The sequence below is a fragment of the Theropithecus gelada genome, unplaced genomic scaffold (genome assembly GCF_003255815.1).
Source record: "Theropithecus gelada isolate Dixy unplaced genomic scaffold, Tgel_1.0 HiC_scaffold_146, whole genome shotgun sequence".
NCBI lineage: Eukaryota > Metazoa > Chordata > Mammalia > Primates > Cercopithecidae > Theropithecus > Theropithecus gelada.
The window spans coordinates 6,621-23,276 of NW_020256302.1; the positions used below are offsets into that span (position 1 = coordinate 6,621).

At 53.3% G+C, this 16,656-nt stretch overlaps 1 protein-coding gene and 1 long non-coding RNA gene across 6 annotated transcripts in view; one reads left to right on the forward strand and one right to left on the reverse strand.

Moving 5' to 3' along the window:
• Positions 1 to 9,809, forward strand: part of LOC112616947 (thymidylate kinase) — an 11,961-nt gene extending 2,152 nt beyond the window's left edge. Inside the window, exons 3-6 of one of the 5 annotated variants that reach the window (XM_025373696.1) lie at positions 2,275 to 2,391; positions 4,873 to 4,963; positions 6,888 to 7,085; positions 9,325 to 9,809. In XM_025373696.1, the coding sequence (XP_025229481.1) occupies positions 2,275 to 2,391; positions 4,873 to 4,963; positions 6,888 to 7,085; positions 9,325 to 9,435 (517 nt within the window). In that variant the 3' untranslated portion in view covers positions 9,436 to 9,809. Of the gene's footprint in view, positions 1 to 472; positions 507 to 2,274; positions 2,392 to 4,872; positions 4,964 to 6,887; positions 7,086 to 9,324 lie in introns of all 5 variants that reach the window. The other 4 variants (XM_025373697.1, XM_025373699.1, XM_025373698.1 and 1 more) reach the window with 4 other exon arrangements.
• Positions 9,810 to 11,665: 1,856 nt separating this feature from the next.
• LOC112616948 lies at positions 11,666 to 14,834 on the reverse strand. The gene is made up of 3 exons (XR_003117827.1): positions 14,777 to 14,834; positions 14,177 to 14,270; positions 11,666 to 13,334 (listed from the first exon to the last, which is right to left on the reverse strand). It is a non-coding gene; the product is annotated as an uncharacterized LOC112616948 (long non-coding RNA).
• Between the last annotated feature and the right edge of the window lie 1,822 nt (positions 14,835 to 16,656).

Consider the following 16,656-nt stretch of genomic DNA (forward strand, 5'->3'; position numbering starts at 1 on the left):
CTTTTTTTTTTTTTTTTTTTTTTTTTTTAAGACAAGGTATTGCTCTGTGGCCCAGGCTGGAGTGCAGTGTCACATGATCATGGCTCACTGCATCCTCAACTTCCTAGGCTCAAGCAGTCCTCCCACCTCAGCATCCCGAGCAGGTTGGACCGTGCGTGCATGCTGCCAAGCCCAGCTAATTTTTTTAAAGTAGAGTCAAGGTCTCACCATATCGCTCAGGCTGGTCTCAAACCCCTGGCCTCATAGACTTAATGTTTTAAAGATAGCTTTAGGTATACAGAAAAATTGATCAAAAAGTAGAGTATGTAGAGAGCTCCCTACATACTACCCCTGCCTTCCCCCTTCCCTATTATTTATGTGCTGTATTATGTTACATTTGTTAAAATTGATAACCGATATTGATACATTAGTAACTGAAGGTTATAGTTTATATGAACTCTCCTACCACCTTTTTTGTTTTACGTCATCGTAGTAGGTTTCCTCTTCATTCAACACTTAATGTTCATGTGTGTTCTTTCAGATGTTTTTATGTTTATATACATATGTAGAAACTACTATAGTTAGAATTTTGTTTTTTAACATAAATGAGGTCATACCATACAAATTATTTGGCAACTTTCTAACTCTGCCTTACAGATTTCTGCACTTACAGATCCCCTAACTCTGCCCTTCTCATGCTTTTTCATTGTTGTAGCATGTTCTCTAGAAAAGTTGTTCCACGGTACATTTAGCCTGTTCCCTGCTGGTGAACTTTCACTGGTTCCTCCTCATCCGTGTTACATGAAACGCTGCATTATTCTCCTCTGGCTTAGCTTTGTGTCTTGCTTGGAAAGGCTATTCCCACTCAAAGTCTTAAATGAAAATGAGACAATTTTTATAATCTTTTTAACACGTCTAGATTTTATGGAGGCAATTGTTCTTCTGATTTTGCTTTTTGTGGCTTTGTAGAAAAGTGATGAAACACGTATATGTATGCCCAATTTAAAATGAAGAATAATCCTGATTTTACTTTTTAGATAATCTTATCCCAGGTACCCAAGGCTACATCTCTTTTGTCCATCTGTTCTGCTACAGGTTACTTGTTTCCCTAATAGATATTTAAGTTTCCTCTATGTCTAACCATGGCTTGGAGACAAGAGTCTCGCTGTGTTGCTCAGGTTGGAGTGCAGTGGCGCAGTCTCAGCTCACTGCAACCTCCGCCTCCCGGATTTAAGCAATTCTCCTGCCTCAGCTGCCTGAGTAGCTGGGATTACAGGCGCATATGACCATGCACAGCTAAGTTGTATGTTTTAGTAGAGATAGGGTTTCACCATGTTGGCCAGGCTGGTCTTGAACTCCTGACCTCAAGTGATCTTCCCACCTCAGCCTCCCACAGTGCTGGGATTACAGGCGTGAGCCACCATGCCCGACCAATAGTTCATGTCTTATTTTCCCTAATTAATAGTCCATTGTTTGGATGTACCATAGTTCATTCACCTACTAAAGGACATCTTTGTTGCTTCCAAGTTTTGGCAGTTACAAAACCATTATAAACATCCTCATGCAGGGTTCTGTGTGGTCATAAGCTTTCACTTCTTTTGGGTAAATGCCAGGGAATACCATTGCTTTAATATGTGGTAACACTGTTATTTTTGTAAAAAACTGCTAAACCATGGGTGTCCAGTCTTTTGGCTTCTCTGGGCCACAGTGGAAGAACTGTCTTGGGCCACGCATAAAATACACTAACAATTGCTGATGAGCTTAAAGAAAAAAATCTCATAATGTTTTAAGAAAGCTTATGGATTTGTGTTGGGTTGCATGCAGCCTGGGGGCCTCGGGTTGGACAAGCTTGTGCTAAACTGTCTTCCAGAGTGGCTGCAGCATTTTGCATTCTCCTCAGCAGTGAACGAGGGTTCCTACTGCTCCAGATCCTCACCAGCATTTGGTGGTGTCAGTGTTCGGATGTTTGCCATTCTGAAAGGGGTGTGTGGTACCTCATTGTTCTGGTTTGCGTTTCCCTGTTGACGTATGATGTGGAGTATCTTTTCATATGCTTGTTTGCCATCTGTATATCTGGTTTCATGAGGTATCTGTTAAGTGCTTTGGCCCACTCTTTTTTTTGGGACAGGGTCTCAACCAGGCTGGAGTACAGTGGCACGGTCTTGGCTCACTGCAGCCTCTACCTCCCAGGCTCAAGCGATCCTCCTGCCTTAGCCTCCCAAGTAGCTGGGACTACAGGTGCATGCCACCATGCTACGTTTTGTATTTCTTTTTTTTTTTTTCCCCTTGAGACAGTTTCTTTTTCATCGCCCAGGCTGGAGTTCAGTGGGGCGATCTTGGCTCACTGCAACCTATGCCTCCCAGGTTCAAGCAATTCTCCTCTCTCAGCCTCCCAAGTAGCTGGGATTACAGGTGCCTACTACCATGCCCGGCTAATTTTTCTATTTTTTAATTAGTGATGAGGTTTCACCATGTTGGCCAGGCTGGTGTTCAACTCCTGACCTCAGGTGATCCACCCACCTCAGCCTCCCAAAGTGCTGGGATTACAGGCGTGAGCCACCGTGCCTGGCCAATTTTGTATTTTTTGAGGAGATGTGGTTTCACCATGTTGTCCAGGTTGGTCTCAAATTCCTGGCCTCAAGTGATGAACCATGCCTACGCCTCCCAAAGTGTTGGGAATATAGGCATGAGCCATCACGCCCAGCCTTGACCCACTTTTTAAGGGGGTTGGTTGTTTTCTTATTTTTGAGTTTTAAGAATTCTGTGTATGCTTGAGATACCAGTCCTTTATAAAATGTGTCTTTTATACATATTTTCTCCTATGCTGTGGTTTGTCTTTTCCTTTTTCTCTTCTTTCTTTTTTTAGACAGGGTCTCTCTTTGTCATGCAGGCTGAGTGCAGTGCACAATCACAGCTTACTGCAGCCTCGACCTCAAGTGATCATCCCACCTCAGCCTCCCAAGTAGCTGCAACTACAGGCATGTTAACACACCTGGCTAATGTTTGTAAAATTTTTTTGTAGCGATGGAGTCTCACCATTGTTGCCCAGGCTGGTCTTGAACTCCTGGACCCAAGCAATCCTCCTGTCTTGTTTCCCAAAGTGCTGTGATTAGAGGCATGAGCCACCTTGCCCAGCCTTATTTATTTATTTTTTTTAAAGAGAAATGTCTTGCTCTGTTGCCCAGGCTGGAATGTTGTGGCATGATCACAGCTTACTGTAGCCTTAAACTCCTGGGTTCCAGTGATCCTCCTGCCTCAGCCTCTGGAGTAGCTAGGACTATAGGTGCATGCCACTATCCCTGGCTGATGTTTACATTTTTTGTAGAGATGGGAGTCTTACTGTTGTTGCTCAGGCTGGTCTCAAACACCTGGCCTCAAGGGATCCATCCTGCCAAATGGCTTCCAAAAGTGCTGGGCTCACAGGCATGAGCCACCACGCCCGGCTTCCGTTCCTTCTCTTGACTGTGTCTCTCACAAAGCAGAAAGTTTTCTATTTTCGTGAAGTCCATCTTAATCAACTCTCTCATTGGTTGTGCCTTTGGTTTTGTATCTAAACAGTCTGCCAAACCCCAGGTGATCTAAGTTTTCTCCTGTGTTATTGTCTAGGAGTTACATAGTTTTGCATTTAACATTTGGGTCTGTGATTCATTTTGTCTTTTTTTTTTTCCCCGTGTTTGTGGAGAACGGGGTCTCACTATATTACCCAGGCAGGTGTTGAACTCCTGGGCTCAAGCTATCCTCCTGCCTCTGCCTCCTTGAGAGCTGGGATTACAGGCGTGAGCCACTGTGCCGGCCTGTGATTCATTTTGAATTTATGTTTGTGGAGGGTATACGGTCTGCTCTAATTTATGCTGTTTCATGAGGATGTCCAGTTGTTCCAGCAGCGTTTGTTGAGGAAATTGCCTTTGCGCCATTGCGTCCTTCTGCTGCTTTGTCAGAGGCCAGTTGACTCCTTATGTGGGTGCCCCTATGATTTGAAGGCCCCAGTGAGACTGGCTGAGTCGACTGAATCAGACTTTTCTTTCTCTGTCTTGAGCAGTGCTTCTCACTAGTGTCGGGTCCCGTGTCTTTGTACATCCGTGATCTTGGCGGCTGTAGGGGTGATGGTGGACTCGTGGTATTTGGTAGAGAACATCCTTGCAGTCCAGGTTAGGGGTCATAAGCATGGACGAGTCACCTGCTGGCTGTACCCGCGCTTCCCCTGCCACCATCCTCTGCTCTCTTCTTTGCCTGTGCCTTCCTCTTCCTGGACAGGGTAGTGCTGGCCTTTCTGCCCAGACGGCTGACAGTGCTTCCCCTTTCCCTTGCGGTGTTTCTGGAACATTGAAGTTTACCAGTTGTGTTTGTTACTATTTAGTGAGGTTATCTTTTCCATGTTGGGTTTTGTTGGAGGTGTGGGAATGGCATCTTCTGGAGAAGATCCCGACCGTTTTGGATTAAAAATAAGGTTACAAATCACTGTGCTGTATCTGTTGTCGCATGAGATTTCTGAGTTGTATTGTTGGGATAAATTTTTTTTTTTTTTTTTTGAGATGGAGTCTCGAGACGCTCCGTCACCCAGGCTGGAGTGCAGTGGTGTGATCTCGGCTCCCTGCAACCTCCACCTCCTGGGTTCAAGCAGTTCTCCTGCCTCAGCCTCCTGGGAAGCTGGGATTACAGGTGCCTGCCACCATGTCCAGCTAATTTTTTGTATTTTTAGTAGAGATGGGGTTTCACCGTGTTAGCCAGGATGGTCTCAATCTCCTGACCTTGTGATCCACCCGCCTCAGCCTCCCAAAGTGCTGGGATTATAGGCGTGAGCCACCGCGCCCGGCCTGTTGGGATAATTTAAGCTTGACAGTTCAAGGCCTATGAAACCAGAACCAGGGCTCAGGAGCATCCTCTGTTTTTCAGGCCCTTAATTAAGGAAAAGTTGAGCCAGGGTGTGACCCTCATCGTGGACAGATATGCATTTTCTGGTGTGGCCTTCACTGGTGCCAAGGAGGTGAGTGCCACTTGGCCTCCTGTCGGGCGAGCACAGGTGTGTGGACCCAGGGCTGCCCTTGAATGCGAGTACGAGTGACATGCCTCCGGTTACTCTGCAGAGTTTTGTGATTCTTACATTCCTTTTATCTCTTTGCTAGATTAATTTGGTTTTATCAATAAGAAGAGCAAACATTTATGCAGCTAGAGATTGTTTCACAGATAGAACCACAGTTGTTATTTGGATTATATTTTCCACATGCTTTTCTTTTTTTTTTTCTTTGAGACGGAGTCTCATTCTGTCACCCAGGCTGGGTGCAGTGGTGTGATCTCAGCTCATTGCAACCTCTGCCTCCTGGGTTCAAGCGATTATCGTGCCTCAGTCTCCCGAGTATCTGGGATTATAGGCACATGCCACCGTGCCCAGCTAATTTTTGTATTTTTAGTAGAGACGGGGTTTTCCCATGTTGGCCAGGCTGATCTCAAACTCCTGACCTCAAGTGATCCACTCATCTCGGCCTCCCAAAGTGCTGGGATGACAGGCGTGAGCCACTGCGCCCAGCGCCCGGATGCATTTTCAAAGATGGTTCATTTGTAGTACTTTTTTTTCCCCTTTTTTGCAAGAGGGGGTCTCCCTCTGTTGCCCAGGCTGGAGTGCAGTGGAACAATCAAAGCTTGCTGTAACCTTCAACTCTTGGGCCCAAGTCATCCTCCTGCCTCAGCCCCTCAAAGTGCTGGGATTACAGCTGTGAGCCACTGCGCCCAGCTCTGTCCCTTAAAGAGACAGTAAAAAGAAAGATAATGTGGTTATTTTTCATGATAACTGCCCTCACTTTTTATTTTTATTTTATTTTTGGATGGAGTCTCGCTCTGTCACCCAGGCTGGAGTGCAGTACGAGTGGTGCGATCTCGGCTCCTGTCTCAGCCTCCCGAATAGCTGGGACTGCAGGCGCCCGTCACCAAACCTGGCTAATTTTTTGTATTTTTAGTAGAGACAGGGTTTCACCGTGTTAGCCAGGATGGTCTTGATCTCCTGACCTTGTGATCTGCCCGCCTCAGCCTCCCAAAGTGCTGGGATTACAGGTGTGAGCCACCGTGCCTGGCCACGCCCTCACTTTTTAATTCTGCCATTTCTCATGTGTTAGCTTGAGTTCTTCCCCTCTGAAGTATTAAGTTGTATAATAAGGAGAACAAGACTCATGATTCCTTTGCTTCTTCCTGCTGTGCGGATCGACTGACAGCCGCAGGCCCTGTGGGAGGTGCTGGTGGACGCCTTCCCTCAGCTCATGGTGCTGTTGTGTGATGTGTGACCTGGAGTCACAGCCTTTCCAGTCCTACCTTTCCTCCGGGAACAGGACAGCATTTGGAGGGAGATGGGATGAGTAAGGGAGGGACAGAGGGTGTTTGCACAGCCCTGGCAAGGAGGGCCAGTGAGGGAGGCTGGGCTGGCACACAGCAGGCTCTAGGAGTTTGTCTCCTTCCTGCTCTTCCATGGGGGATGAGACCCTGGCCTGTGTATGGCAGAAAGGACACTGCCAAGGACCCCGTGCCTGTGTCCGGACCCAGCTGCTCTTTGCCGTAGGCGTCCTAGGCCGGGGGTCTCCAGGGGCTCTGTACATAGGCTGTTTCCTCCTGGCCACCGGGCCTGTAGCTGCGCTGGGAGGGCCTCCGTGGGGCCTGGGCTGTGGGTGGCGGGGACCGGGAGCCATTCTACCTGCCTGCGTTTCTGTCCACTTGTCTGTTTACAAAGGAAAAACGAGAAGGTGACATTGGAGAAAGCAAAACCTTTAATTTGAGGTTTTAAAAATTAAACACGAGCCACCATATAAACAGTCTCACGTCTTGGTGCCTCACCAAATGTCCCCAAATTTTTTCCCGTTTTTATGACTTTTGAAACAAAAACCTAGACCACACTAAGCTTTAACTGTTGGGTTCTTTGTTGGCAGAATTTTTCCCTAGATTGGTGTAAACAGCCAGACGTGGGCCTTCCCAAACCCGACCTGATCCTGTTCCTCCAGTTACAGTTGGCAGATGCTGCCAAGCGGGGAGCGTATGGCCATGAGCGCTACGAGAACAGGGCTTTCCAGGAGCGGGCCCTCCGGTGTTTCTACCAGCTCATGAGAGACACGACTTTGAACTGGAAGGTGAGAATCCCAGAACTGCACAGTAGGAACCGTCGAGCAGTGGCTCAGGATTACAGCCTGTGGTGACTGGCACAGGCGCACCCGTAGAGCTGCTGCCGTTCTGTCTGGTCTTCCCAGATGCGGAGCCCCGGGAGTAGTCGTTCAGGGGTTCTCAGTGCCAGCAAATTCTTTTTTTTGAGACAGAGTCTTGCTCTGTCGCCCAGGCTGGGGTGCAGTGGCGCCATCTCGGCTCACTGCAACCTCCACTTCCTGGGTTCAAGTGATTCTCCTGCTTCAGCCTCCCGAGTAGCTGGGATTACAGGCACCTGTCATCATGCCTGGCTAACTTTTTTAGCATTTTTGTAGAGACAAGGTTTCTCCACGTTGGTCAGGCTGGTCTCCAACTCCTGACCTCAGGCGATCTGTACGTCTCGGCCTCCCAAAGTATTGGGTTTATAGGTGTGAGCCACTGCACCTGCCCAGTGCCAGCAAATTCTAATCCGGTGAGTTTTGCTAAATGTTGACATTTGGCGCTTTGTCTGGTGGGTCAGGTGAGAGTCTGCGCAGTCCTCCACAGCCTCAGCCCCTCTTCAGACATGAGTGCCAGGCTGTTCCTGCCACTGTGTCCTCTGGTGCGGGCCTCCCGCTGGGCATGGGCGCTGCGGCCGCACCTGGCTGAGTTCAGGAGGGTGCCGTGTGCTGGCTTTCCCTTCAGCTCTGCCTCCTTCAGTCTCAGCAGTCCCAGGTCTGGCTCTACTCTGTCTACTCCCAGGACGCTGGACTCTCCCCTCCCAGTGGACACGCAGGCACGCCTCTGCTCCTCCCAACCGCAGCCCCCACCTCTCCCCCAGACTCCAGTCGCCTGTGCCCACCACTGCCCACATGGCCTCTTTCCAGACAGCGGCCACAGCTTCTGGCACGTCCGGCGCCAGCACTGTCGTTGTGGCCACGGCCCACAGAGCTTCTGTCCCTTGAGCTCCACACAGCAGTGCTCGAGCGCCTGCCCCAGCCTGACCAGCTGTGCCTGCAGATGATGCTGGTCACAGCTTTTCGTTTCCCGGAACACAGGCGGGATAGCAGCACCCTTTTCTGGCCGTGCGGCCTTCCCTCTGGCAGTCAGCTGCCCAGAGAGGCTCATCTTGGGTGGTTCTGGGCGACAGCTGTGTGGCTGTACAGTGGCCGGTGAGTGGCATCTGGGAAGGTGGCTTTTGTGCAGGGAGTCACTCTCCTTCCATCACAGTCACACCTCATGAAATGGTTAGACTCTTCCGAGTGCCTTCTACGCTTCTGGCAGATTTTCTAGAATTTGCTGTTGAGGTTGAGGTTCAGAGAGGTGTGGGGTATCCCGGAAATCTCTCAAGAAGCTTGAGAAGGGTCCTGCGCCACCTGACAGCAGAAGCCGGGATGCCGTTGAGACCTCAGTGCTTCTGAGTTCCTCTCACTGCTTTCCTTCTGGTGGAGAGGAGGCCGTCCCGCGTGCTCATGCCCTCCCCACGTTCCTCGGACCATTCACGCCATTGTGCGGCACAGCTGTTAGAACCAAATTCATCTTCCCCTCAGGGACGGGTCAAGCCCAGTGTTGCATCGGTCCTGTCTGGCTGCTGTGGAACTTCCTTACGTTCTAGGCAGTGCCCAGGAGTGTGGGCAGGGCAGGGTCTGCCCTCTGTGCTTCCCACTCACTGCTTGCGAGCTGGAGGGACAGTCGCCTCGACCTGGTGGGCTGGGTGGGCCTGGCTGTGCTGAGGGCTATGCCTCACTCCTGCAAGTGGGCACTCATTGGGGTTGGAGTCACAAGGAGGCTCAGGTCGGCTGAGAGCAGGAGTGGGCAGTTGGCACGTCATGTTTCTCCTGCATCAGGGCTGTGGCAGGAATGCCGGGTGGCTTTGTACCGTGGGCACTATCAAGGTTGAGGTTCAGAGAGGTGTGGGGTATCCCGGAGGTCACCACACTGCCAGGAGGTTCAGGTTGGCCTTCCAGAGCCTGGCCTGTGTGAAATCCGCACAAGCACAGAGGACAGAATGAAACATGGTGTTGTTTTGAGACAGGGTCTTACTGCGTCACCCAGACTGGAGTACAGTGGTGCCAATTTTTTTGCAGAGGTTGGGTGTCCCTGTGTAGCCCAGGCTGGTCTTGAACTCCTGGGTACAAGCAGTCCTCCCTCGTGGGTCTCCCAAAGTGCTGGGATTACAGGTGTGGGCTCCCGTGCCCAGCCTGGAACGTGCTGATGAGCCTCTTTCTCCCGAAATCCCGGTGGGAACAGATGGTGGATGCTTCCAAAAGCATTGAAGCTGTCCACGAGGACATCTGTGCGCTCTCTGAGGACGCCATCCGCACTGCCACAGAGAAGCCACTGGGGGAGCTGTGGAAGTGACCCAAGGCTGCCCACTGGAGACGCCTCTCCCTGTAGTCCCTCGAGAGGTGGGAGACCCACGGAAGGCCCCGTCTCCAGCGGTATCCAGATCCCACGACTTCAGGAGCTCTTTCCCGGCAGCAGACATCTGCAGGCTGCCTCTTCTGCCCCGGGCGGGGGTGTGGCGGGGACCTTGGCAGTATAGACATAAGCAGAGTGATGGAGCAGTCTCCTGCCCTCTCGCTGCCATCAGTGTCCTGATGGTACTCTGTTGTATTTTTTACTGAAGTTCAGTGATAACTCTGAGTAGTTTCATTGTGATCACTGTAAATGGTAATCAGTTGGAATTCTCCTAAATGTCTTCTAGACACTAGTAAAAATTGACCTGAAAATTGTTTGTGGAACGCTTCACTTTTCTTAGACTGAGGACAGAGCTGGCTTTGAATGGGAGAGAAGCGCCTTCATTGGGCCCAGTAGTGCCTTTCTGGACCTTAGTTCCTGCCTAGTTGAGGGAGTCCCACTGTGGGTCTGAACGGTTGCAGCCATGCCCTGGGCTCCAGCCAGGCTACGTCCGAGTGTCATCACAGCTTACATCCTGAACTCACCGAAGTTAACTCTGCTATTTTCATTGCAACCCTGGAGCTTAACTTTTCATCCTATCCCTTGGAAACAGGGTCTCACTGTCACCCAGGCTGGAGTGCAGTGGCACGATCGTGGCTCACTGCAGCCTTCTGCAGACCTGCTGGGCTCATTCAGCCTCCTGAGTAGGTAGGCCTACAGGCCTTCACCATGCCTGGCTAATTTTTTTATTTTTTGTAGACAGGATTTTGCTATGTTGCCAGCCAGGCTCATCTCAAACTCCTGGGCTCAAGTGATCCACCTGCCTCGGCCTCCCAAAGTGCTGGGAGTACAGGCATGAGCCACCGTGCCTGGCCCATTGCATTCCCTTTTAAGTGACACTTGGAATGATTTGACACTCCTGGTAGAATCTGTCCCACAGAGCACTTTTTGGGTAGAGAGCAGCATACAGTGTGCTGGAGTGGAAGGCAGGCAGGGTCCCCCATCTGTGGGGGCAGCAGCTGTGGGTCTCAGTACCCTTCTGTGGCCAAGAGACAAATCCAGGCAAAACAAAAGGATTTCACTTGGGTAAGCATTGCCAGCGGCTGTGGGATGGGCCTGGGTGAGGAACCTTCAGATGGGAGACCTTTCTGGACTATCCAGGTGGGCCCAGTGTCATCACAGGGGCCTTTTTTTGTTGTCTTAAGACGAGGTCTGGCTCTGTCGCCCAGGCTGGAGTGCAGTGGTGCAGTCTTGACTCACTAGCCTCTCTTTCCTGGGCTCAAGTGATCCTCCCCCCTTAGCCTCCCAAAGTGCTGGGATTACAGGCTGGTGCCACCATGCCTGGCCCATCACAGGGGTCCGCCTAACAGGGAGGCAGGCCGTTCGAGTCAGGAAGTGAGATGCCAGCAACAGAAGCTGGAGAGATGCCATGTTGCTGGCTGTGAGGTTGGAAGAAAGCGCCATGAGCCAAGCAGTTTCTGGCATCCAGGAGCTAGAAAAGACACAGCAATGTTCTCCCCTAGAGGAGCAGCCCTGCCCACGGCACGAGGTGGCTGTCTGCCCTCCAGGTCTGGAAGAGGCTGTGCTGTTTCAGGCACTGAATGTGGTCATCTTCTAGGGCAGCCACAGGAAGCAAGTAAGAGCATCTGAGAGGCTGCAAGTCCTCAGCCAGCTCACCAGGGCCCCAGCAGTGCCCCCTCCTGTCTGGCTTTGGGCCCTTCGCACCTATACCAGGACTGCCCACAGGGACGCATTGGCCAGAGGGAGCGAAGTCCTCACCAAGCCCCCTGCTGTGCCCCAGACATGGCCCTCCCACAGGCCAGGCCAGTCACTACTCGCTTGGGGGAGGCTTTGCTGTGATTCAAATTGAGCCAAACCTACAACTCAGGGCACTTTCTGCAACTTCCTCCTGTTGAAGAATGGGAACCATTTTACTTTCCTAAAATCCTAGTTTCCTTGCACTTTTTCCTTCTAGGGCTGTATGAGAGGGCGGATGTCACGGCTCACAGACAGCCAGGCTACAGGCAGGACAGGCCGCCTGCCAGGGCTGGGGACGTACCTGCTCAGGCTCCCACAGCCCACCACGCAGGCAGCCACATCCTTTATGTGATGCTATGGGCTGAAACATTCACTTGGTTTTTTTCTGGAAATCACAATTATAACTTGAGGAAAAAATAGACACAAGGTTTGTTTTCTACTGAAACTTATTATTTGCCATTAAGAATTGCAAACTATACTACTACGAATGAACAACATTCTCTTCATTAAGCCTTTTTCAAAACACACAAGAAAAAGCTCCCCTTTGGTCAAGGTGTTCCACACTCCCACTACAGCAGGCCCCCACAGCTCCCAGCACAGCGGTGCACCATGGACTCAGACGCAGAGCCCAAGGAATGAAGATCACCCCAGCCTTCCCTCCTTCCCCACCCCAACTACACCCAAGGGAGAAAGGATATGAGGAAATAAAACTATGTCTTGGGGGGGGACTGGGGATGGTGTCCTCTGCTACCCAGGTGGGCCACTCACTGCAGAGCGGGCGGCGTGTGTCCTGAGGGGATCTCTGGTCCCCACACCTATACAAGCAGCAGCAGCGAGTCCTGCCAACGCCACAGTAGGTGCTCATGAGAAAGGTGCCCATGCTCGCCGTGCCCACGCTCCCCAAGTCCTCCTGTTTACATTCCCTAGTGGGGCAAAGCCACTTCCCCAGGAAGGCAGCACAGCAGCGGGGCAGAGTGCACTCCAGGACCCAGGACAGCAGGTTACACAGGGTCAGGCGGTGGTGGGTTCTGGAATCAGGGCTGAGGTTCCAGAAATGCCACCAGGGGATGCCACCCTGTGATGTCTGCCCATCACACACCACAAGGCTCGGGTGGTTTTCCCCTTTTGGCCCTAAACCACCTAACACCTCAGTGACACAGGAGGGCAATTCTCAGCAAGGCAAGGACACAGGGAAGGCTCCTAGGAGAAGCACACTGTCCACCCTCAAGCCCGACTGTCACAGGTGGAGGCCCCGCCCCACCCCTCGCCACACCTGGGGAAGCCACCACAGAATGCCACAGCCCTGGAAAGGGACACTCTGAGGACAGGCACTCTAGCAGCAGCCCCAGGACAGCCAGCCGCCCTTCTGCCCAGGCTGCCCACGCCGTGTCCTCTGCACGCCATCTTCAGGTTTCCCACACACCCACTTCCTGAATACTACTCTCCCCAAAGCAACCTTTGCCTTTGTTCCTCCGACCTCATCTCCCACTGAGGTCGCCCTTGGTAACCAGGCTGGGCAGAGGACACAGCCATGGGCGCCCCCTCGAGAGCAGCCCGGTCCTTGGGCGTGGGGGCGCAGCGTGCCTGCTGCTCCTCTCACGCCAGCCTGCACAGGTCTTCTGAGACTGACTCAGGAAGCGCCCCAGAAATTCATGTCTGTGTCTGACAACTTCAAACAGGACTTTAATTCCAAACCAACCACAGAACCGGCGCCTGGGAGCAAGTGGGACTGAGGCCCAGGCGCTAACGCGGGGCTGGCAGTGTCCAGAGAACGCTCTGGAAGCTCCTGACAGACGGCTCCGTGTGCAGATGCACAGGCCCTGACGGGCACTCTGAGCTGGGCAGTCGGACACCAAGCAGTAAGGCCTCCCGGGCAGCGCAGCCTCAGTCCACGAGCAGAGCAGGTGGCCCTCTGGGGGGAGGCAGCACGGGGCGCGGCCCTCGGCAGGCGAGCGGGCGGGATGGATGAAGTGCGGCGGCACCAGGAGCCCCAGGCTCTCACAGGTGCCACCCCCGACCCCAGGATTTTCAAAGGGACAGGATTTCAAAGTCTTCATCTTCTGAGTCGAAGAATCTTTCCAGTCGCTCTACATCAGAAGAATCTAGAAGGAACAGGACGTAGCTCATCAGGCATCTCAGGTGGGCTACTTCCGTGTGAGTCAAGTGCCCTTGGCATGGGGCAGACCGAGCAGCACCTGCTCTGCAGCCCCACCCTGAGGGGCCCACAGACAGCTGTCCCCAAGCAGCTGTGAAAAGGCCCAGGGTTGTGGAGACCTGCGAATATGGGGGGAGGGAGCAGGGAAGAGGAGCGGGGCAGGGTGAGGAAGACGGGGGCGGCCGGCACAATCTCAGGCCTGAGGGGGCCTCTGTCCTGTGTCTCCCACGCTGCACCCTGACCCTCGTGGTCATCAGGACTGGTTCCACTGTCACTGCCTTGTAGAGCTTCTCATGGTGAGACAGGTACGAGGAGGACAAGCTCGCGGCCACACACTCGCTTCACTGCACGAGCCCAGGCCGGATCCTTTGGCACGTTAGCCATGGTCCAAGGGGTCTACGCCACCCATGGCCAGTGGTGCCCACGTGGACGAGTCCCCCACCCAGGACTGCGTCACCACAGAGTCTGTGTGTTCTGTCTGCTCCAGAGCCGTGAGGACCCCATGGGAGCACGCCCAGCTCCACAGTGCCCTGGGCAGGCAGCGCGGGTGGGGAAGGCGAGGGGGGTCCCGGGTTGCTGGGCGCAGGCTTGGAGGAGAGGACGCTCCGCTCTGCCCCTGGTCTCACAGGCAAACCACTGCCAAGTGCTCACAGTTGAGGCTCACACACACCTTAATAGTCAAAACCAACGGGGCCAGGACTGGGGAAGCAAGGGCACAGACCGCACCCCCGAGGGACCCCACCTCCGAGGGACTCCACCTGGACTTGGCCCTGCAGCCGCAGTTCTCACCTAGGGACAGGTTCAGGACATCGGGGCAGGCCAGGTGTGAAGGCTGCTGCTCCACCAGCTCAAACATGGGCAGGGCGCCTCCGAGCAGAGACAGCTGTTAGTGAGACATGGTCATTAGGGGCAGCCTCACCCCAGTGCTTGCTGCAGCCAAGAGAAAGGGGCCAAACCTGACTGTCATTCCACTTCACTGATGAGAACAGAGGCAGCTTCCACACTAACGGCTACACGAGGACCCAATGTGGCGATAACACACAGTCTGACCACGATGGCAGAGGGGGGTGGGCCACACGCACTCAGCCAGCGCAGCTCGGCACCCCATCACCACCCCCATCTCAACAGGAGATGGATGAGGACACTGGAAATCCCATTCTAAAGTCAACACGCAACACCCGTCCCCAGGGCTGTTCACCGTGTTGCCAGGTGGGCAATCCAGGACACCCCACCCCGTTCAGCTGCACAGCTGTGCCAGGCAGGACAAAGCTCCCCCCAGCCCGGTGAGGCTGCCTGAGACCTGGACGCTGGCCTTCGGCCCCTGCACACCCTGCTGCCTGTCTCCCTGGGTGTTTCAGCTCGGCTGTGGGTGGTGGGGCGGCTACAAACCTTTTTGACTTGCTGGCACCAGTCATTGAAGTCGTCTTCAGTCTTACAGAAAAACCCCTAAAACGAAATGACTATGAGCAGAGCAGTACACCCACATCTGCTGTCGGCGAAAAGGCAGGGGCTTCCGTTCCCCCGGCCAGTGGCGCAGCAAAGGCCCCCAGCGTGCACGTGCTGGACACTCCGGCCTGTCTCGCCTCCTGGGGCCGGGAAGGGAGCCCCGAGGGTGCCCTGTGCACGGCCCGCTGCACCAGTGCCCAGCTCCCCTCAGGTTCCACTATGTTGCTCTGCCTTAATTCACCCATGAGATGGTATGTGGTGTGCATTTGTTAGGCCTCACCGAATCTTCCAGGAATGAGGCAGGTTATGAGTTAGGGCCAAGTGGAGAGCTCTTCTCTCTGCGACTGTGAGGCAGGGCCGCTGGGTCTCAGCCTTCACCCAGCATCTCCCTGGAAGCTTGGTGGCAACTGGTGGCAAAGGCCACTGAGAACTGCCACGGGGAGCCTCCTGCTGAGGAGACAGGGGACCTGCCGAGGATCACCCTAATCACATCCTTAAAGCTGCCGCCTGTAACGACAGTCACTAGGAAGCCGCCTGTAACGACAGTCACTAGGAAGCCACCTGTAACGACAGTCACTAGGGATTAATGCTGCCAGACGTGCCGATGTTAACACAGGAAGAAAAAGAAACGGGGAAAACAAAGACGAAATGGGAGAAGTTCAAACTGGGCACTCCCTTCCTCTGAAGACGCCGTTTCCGCGGCCCCGGCTCATGTGGGAGCACTCTCCCCGGGGGACAGGGGACGTTCCTCCTCCTCACGGGTGAGGACAGTTATCCCACCGGGCGGCCCCTTTGGTCTCAACTCCTCAACGTTCGCGCGTCCGCTCCCATCTCTAGCCTGACCTGACTGAGAGACTGCCAATCACTGTAAGCCACCAAGCTGCATTTACGGTAACAAACATACTTAATTCTAGTTAGACGACGTATTCGTGACTAGGTTCTGGTAAGAAGTGTGAGCCAGGCCGGGCGCGGTGGCTCACGCCTGTAATCCCAGCACTTTGGGAGGCCGAGACGGATGGACCACGAGGTCAGGAGATCAAGACCAGCCTGGCTAACACAGTGAAACCCCATCTCTATTAAAAATACAAAAAATTAGCCGGGCATGGTGCCGGGAGCCTGTAGTCCCAGCTACTCGGGAGGCTGAGGAAGGAGAATGGCGTGAACCCGGGAGGCGGAGCTTGCAGTGAGCCGAGATCGCGCCACTCACCCCAGCCTGGGTGACAGAGCGAGACTCCATCTCAAAAAAAAAAAAAAAAAAAGTGTGAGCCACAGAGTTCTAGCCCATGTTCCCCACTCCTGCCACCCTGCCCAGCAGGTGCATAGAGTGCAGTGTGCGCTCTGGAGCTGTGCCACAGCTCAGAGACTGTGCCATTTCAGGCCCAGATCTGCCTTCTTCCTCCTAAACGGGGCAGAGCATCCACAACAGAACCCCTGACTCAGTTAACTGCTCCCCTAAGCATGTCACTGTCATTCATGATTTCTAAGGGCTTTTCTTTGGTCTCTTTCCCCATCAAATATATTTGAGGGCAGGCAGGTCTGCATAAATCACACACCAAAAATCACAACTAGGTAATCAAAATGGAAAAACAGGGAAGCTCGTTCTTAGGAAATCCCCCAGAGAGGTCAAGTCAGAGCCTCCGGAAAACAAAAGGTGGTGCAGGAGGGGGTGGAGGGGCCGCTTGTGTCTCTGTGTGGGTGTGAGGAAGGGGGCACAGGAGGGGGTGGAGGGGCCGCCCGCGTGTCTGTGTGGGTGTGAGGAAGGAGGCACAGGAGTGGGTGGAGGGGCCGCCCGCGTGTTTAAACGTGGGTGTGAGGAAGGGGGC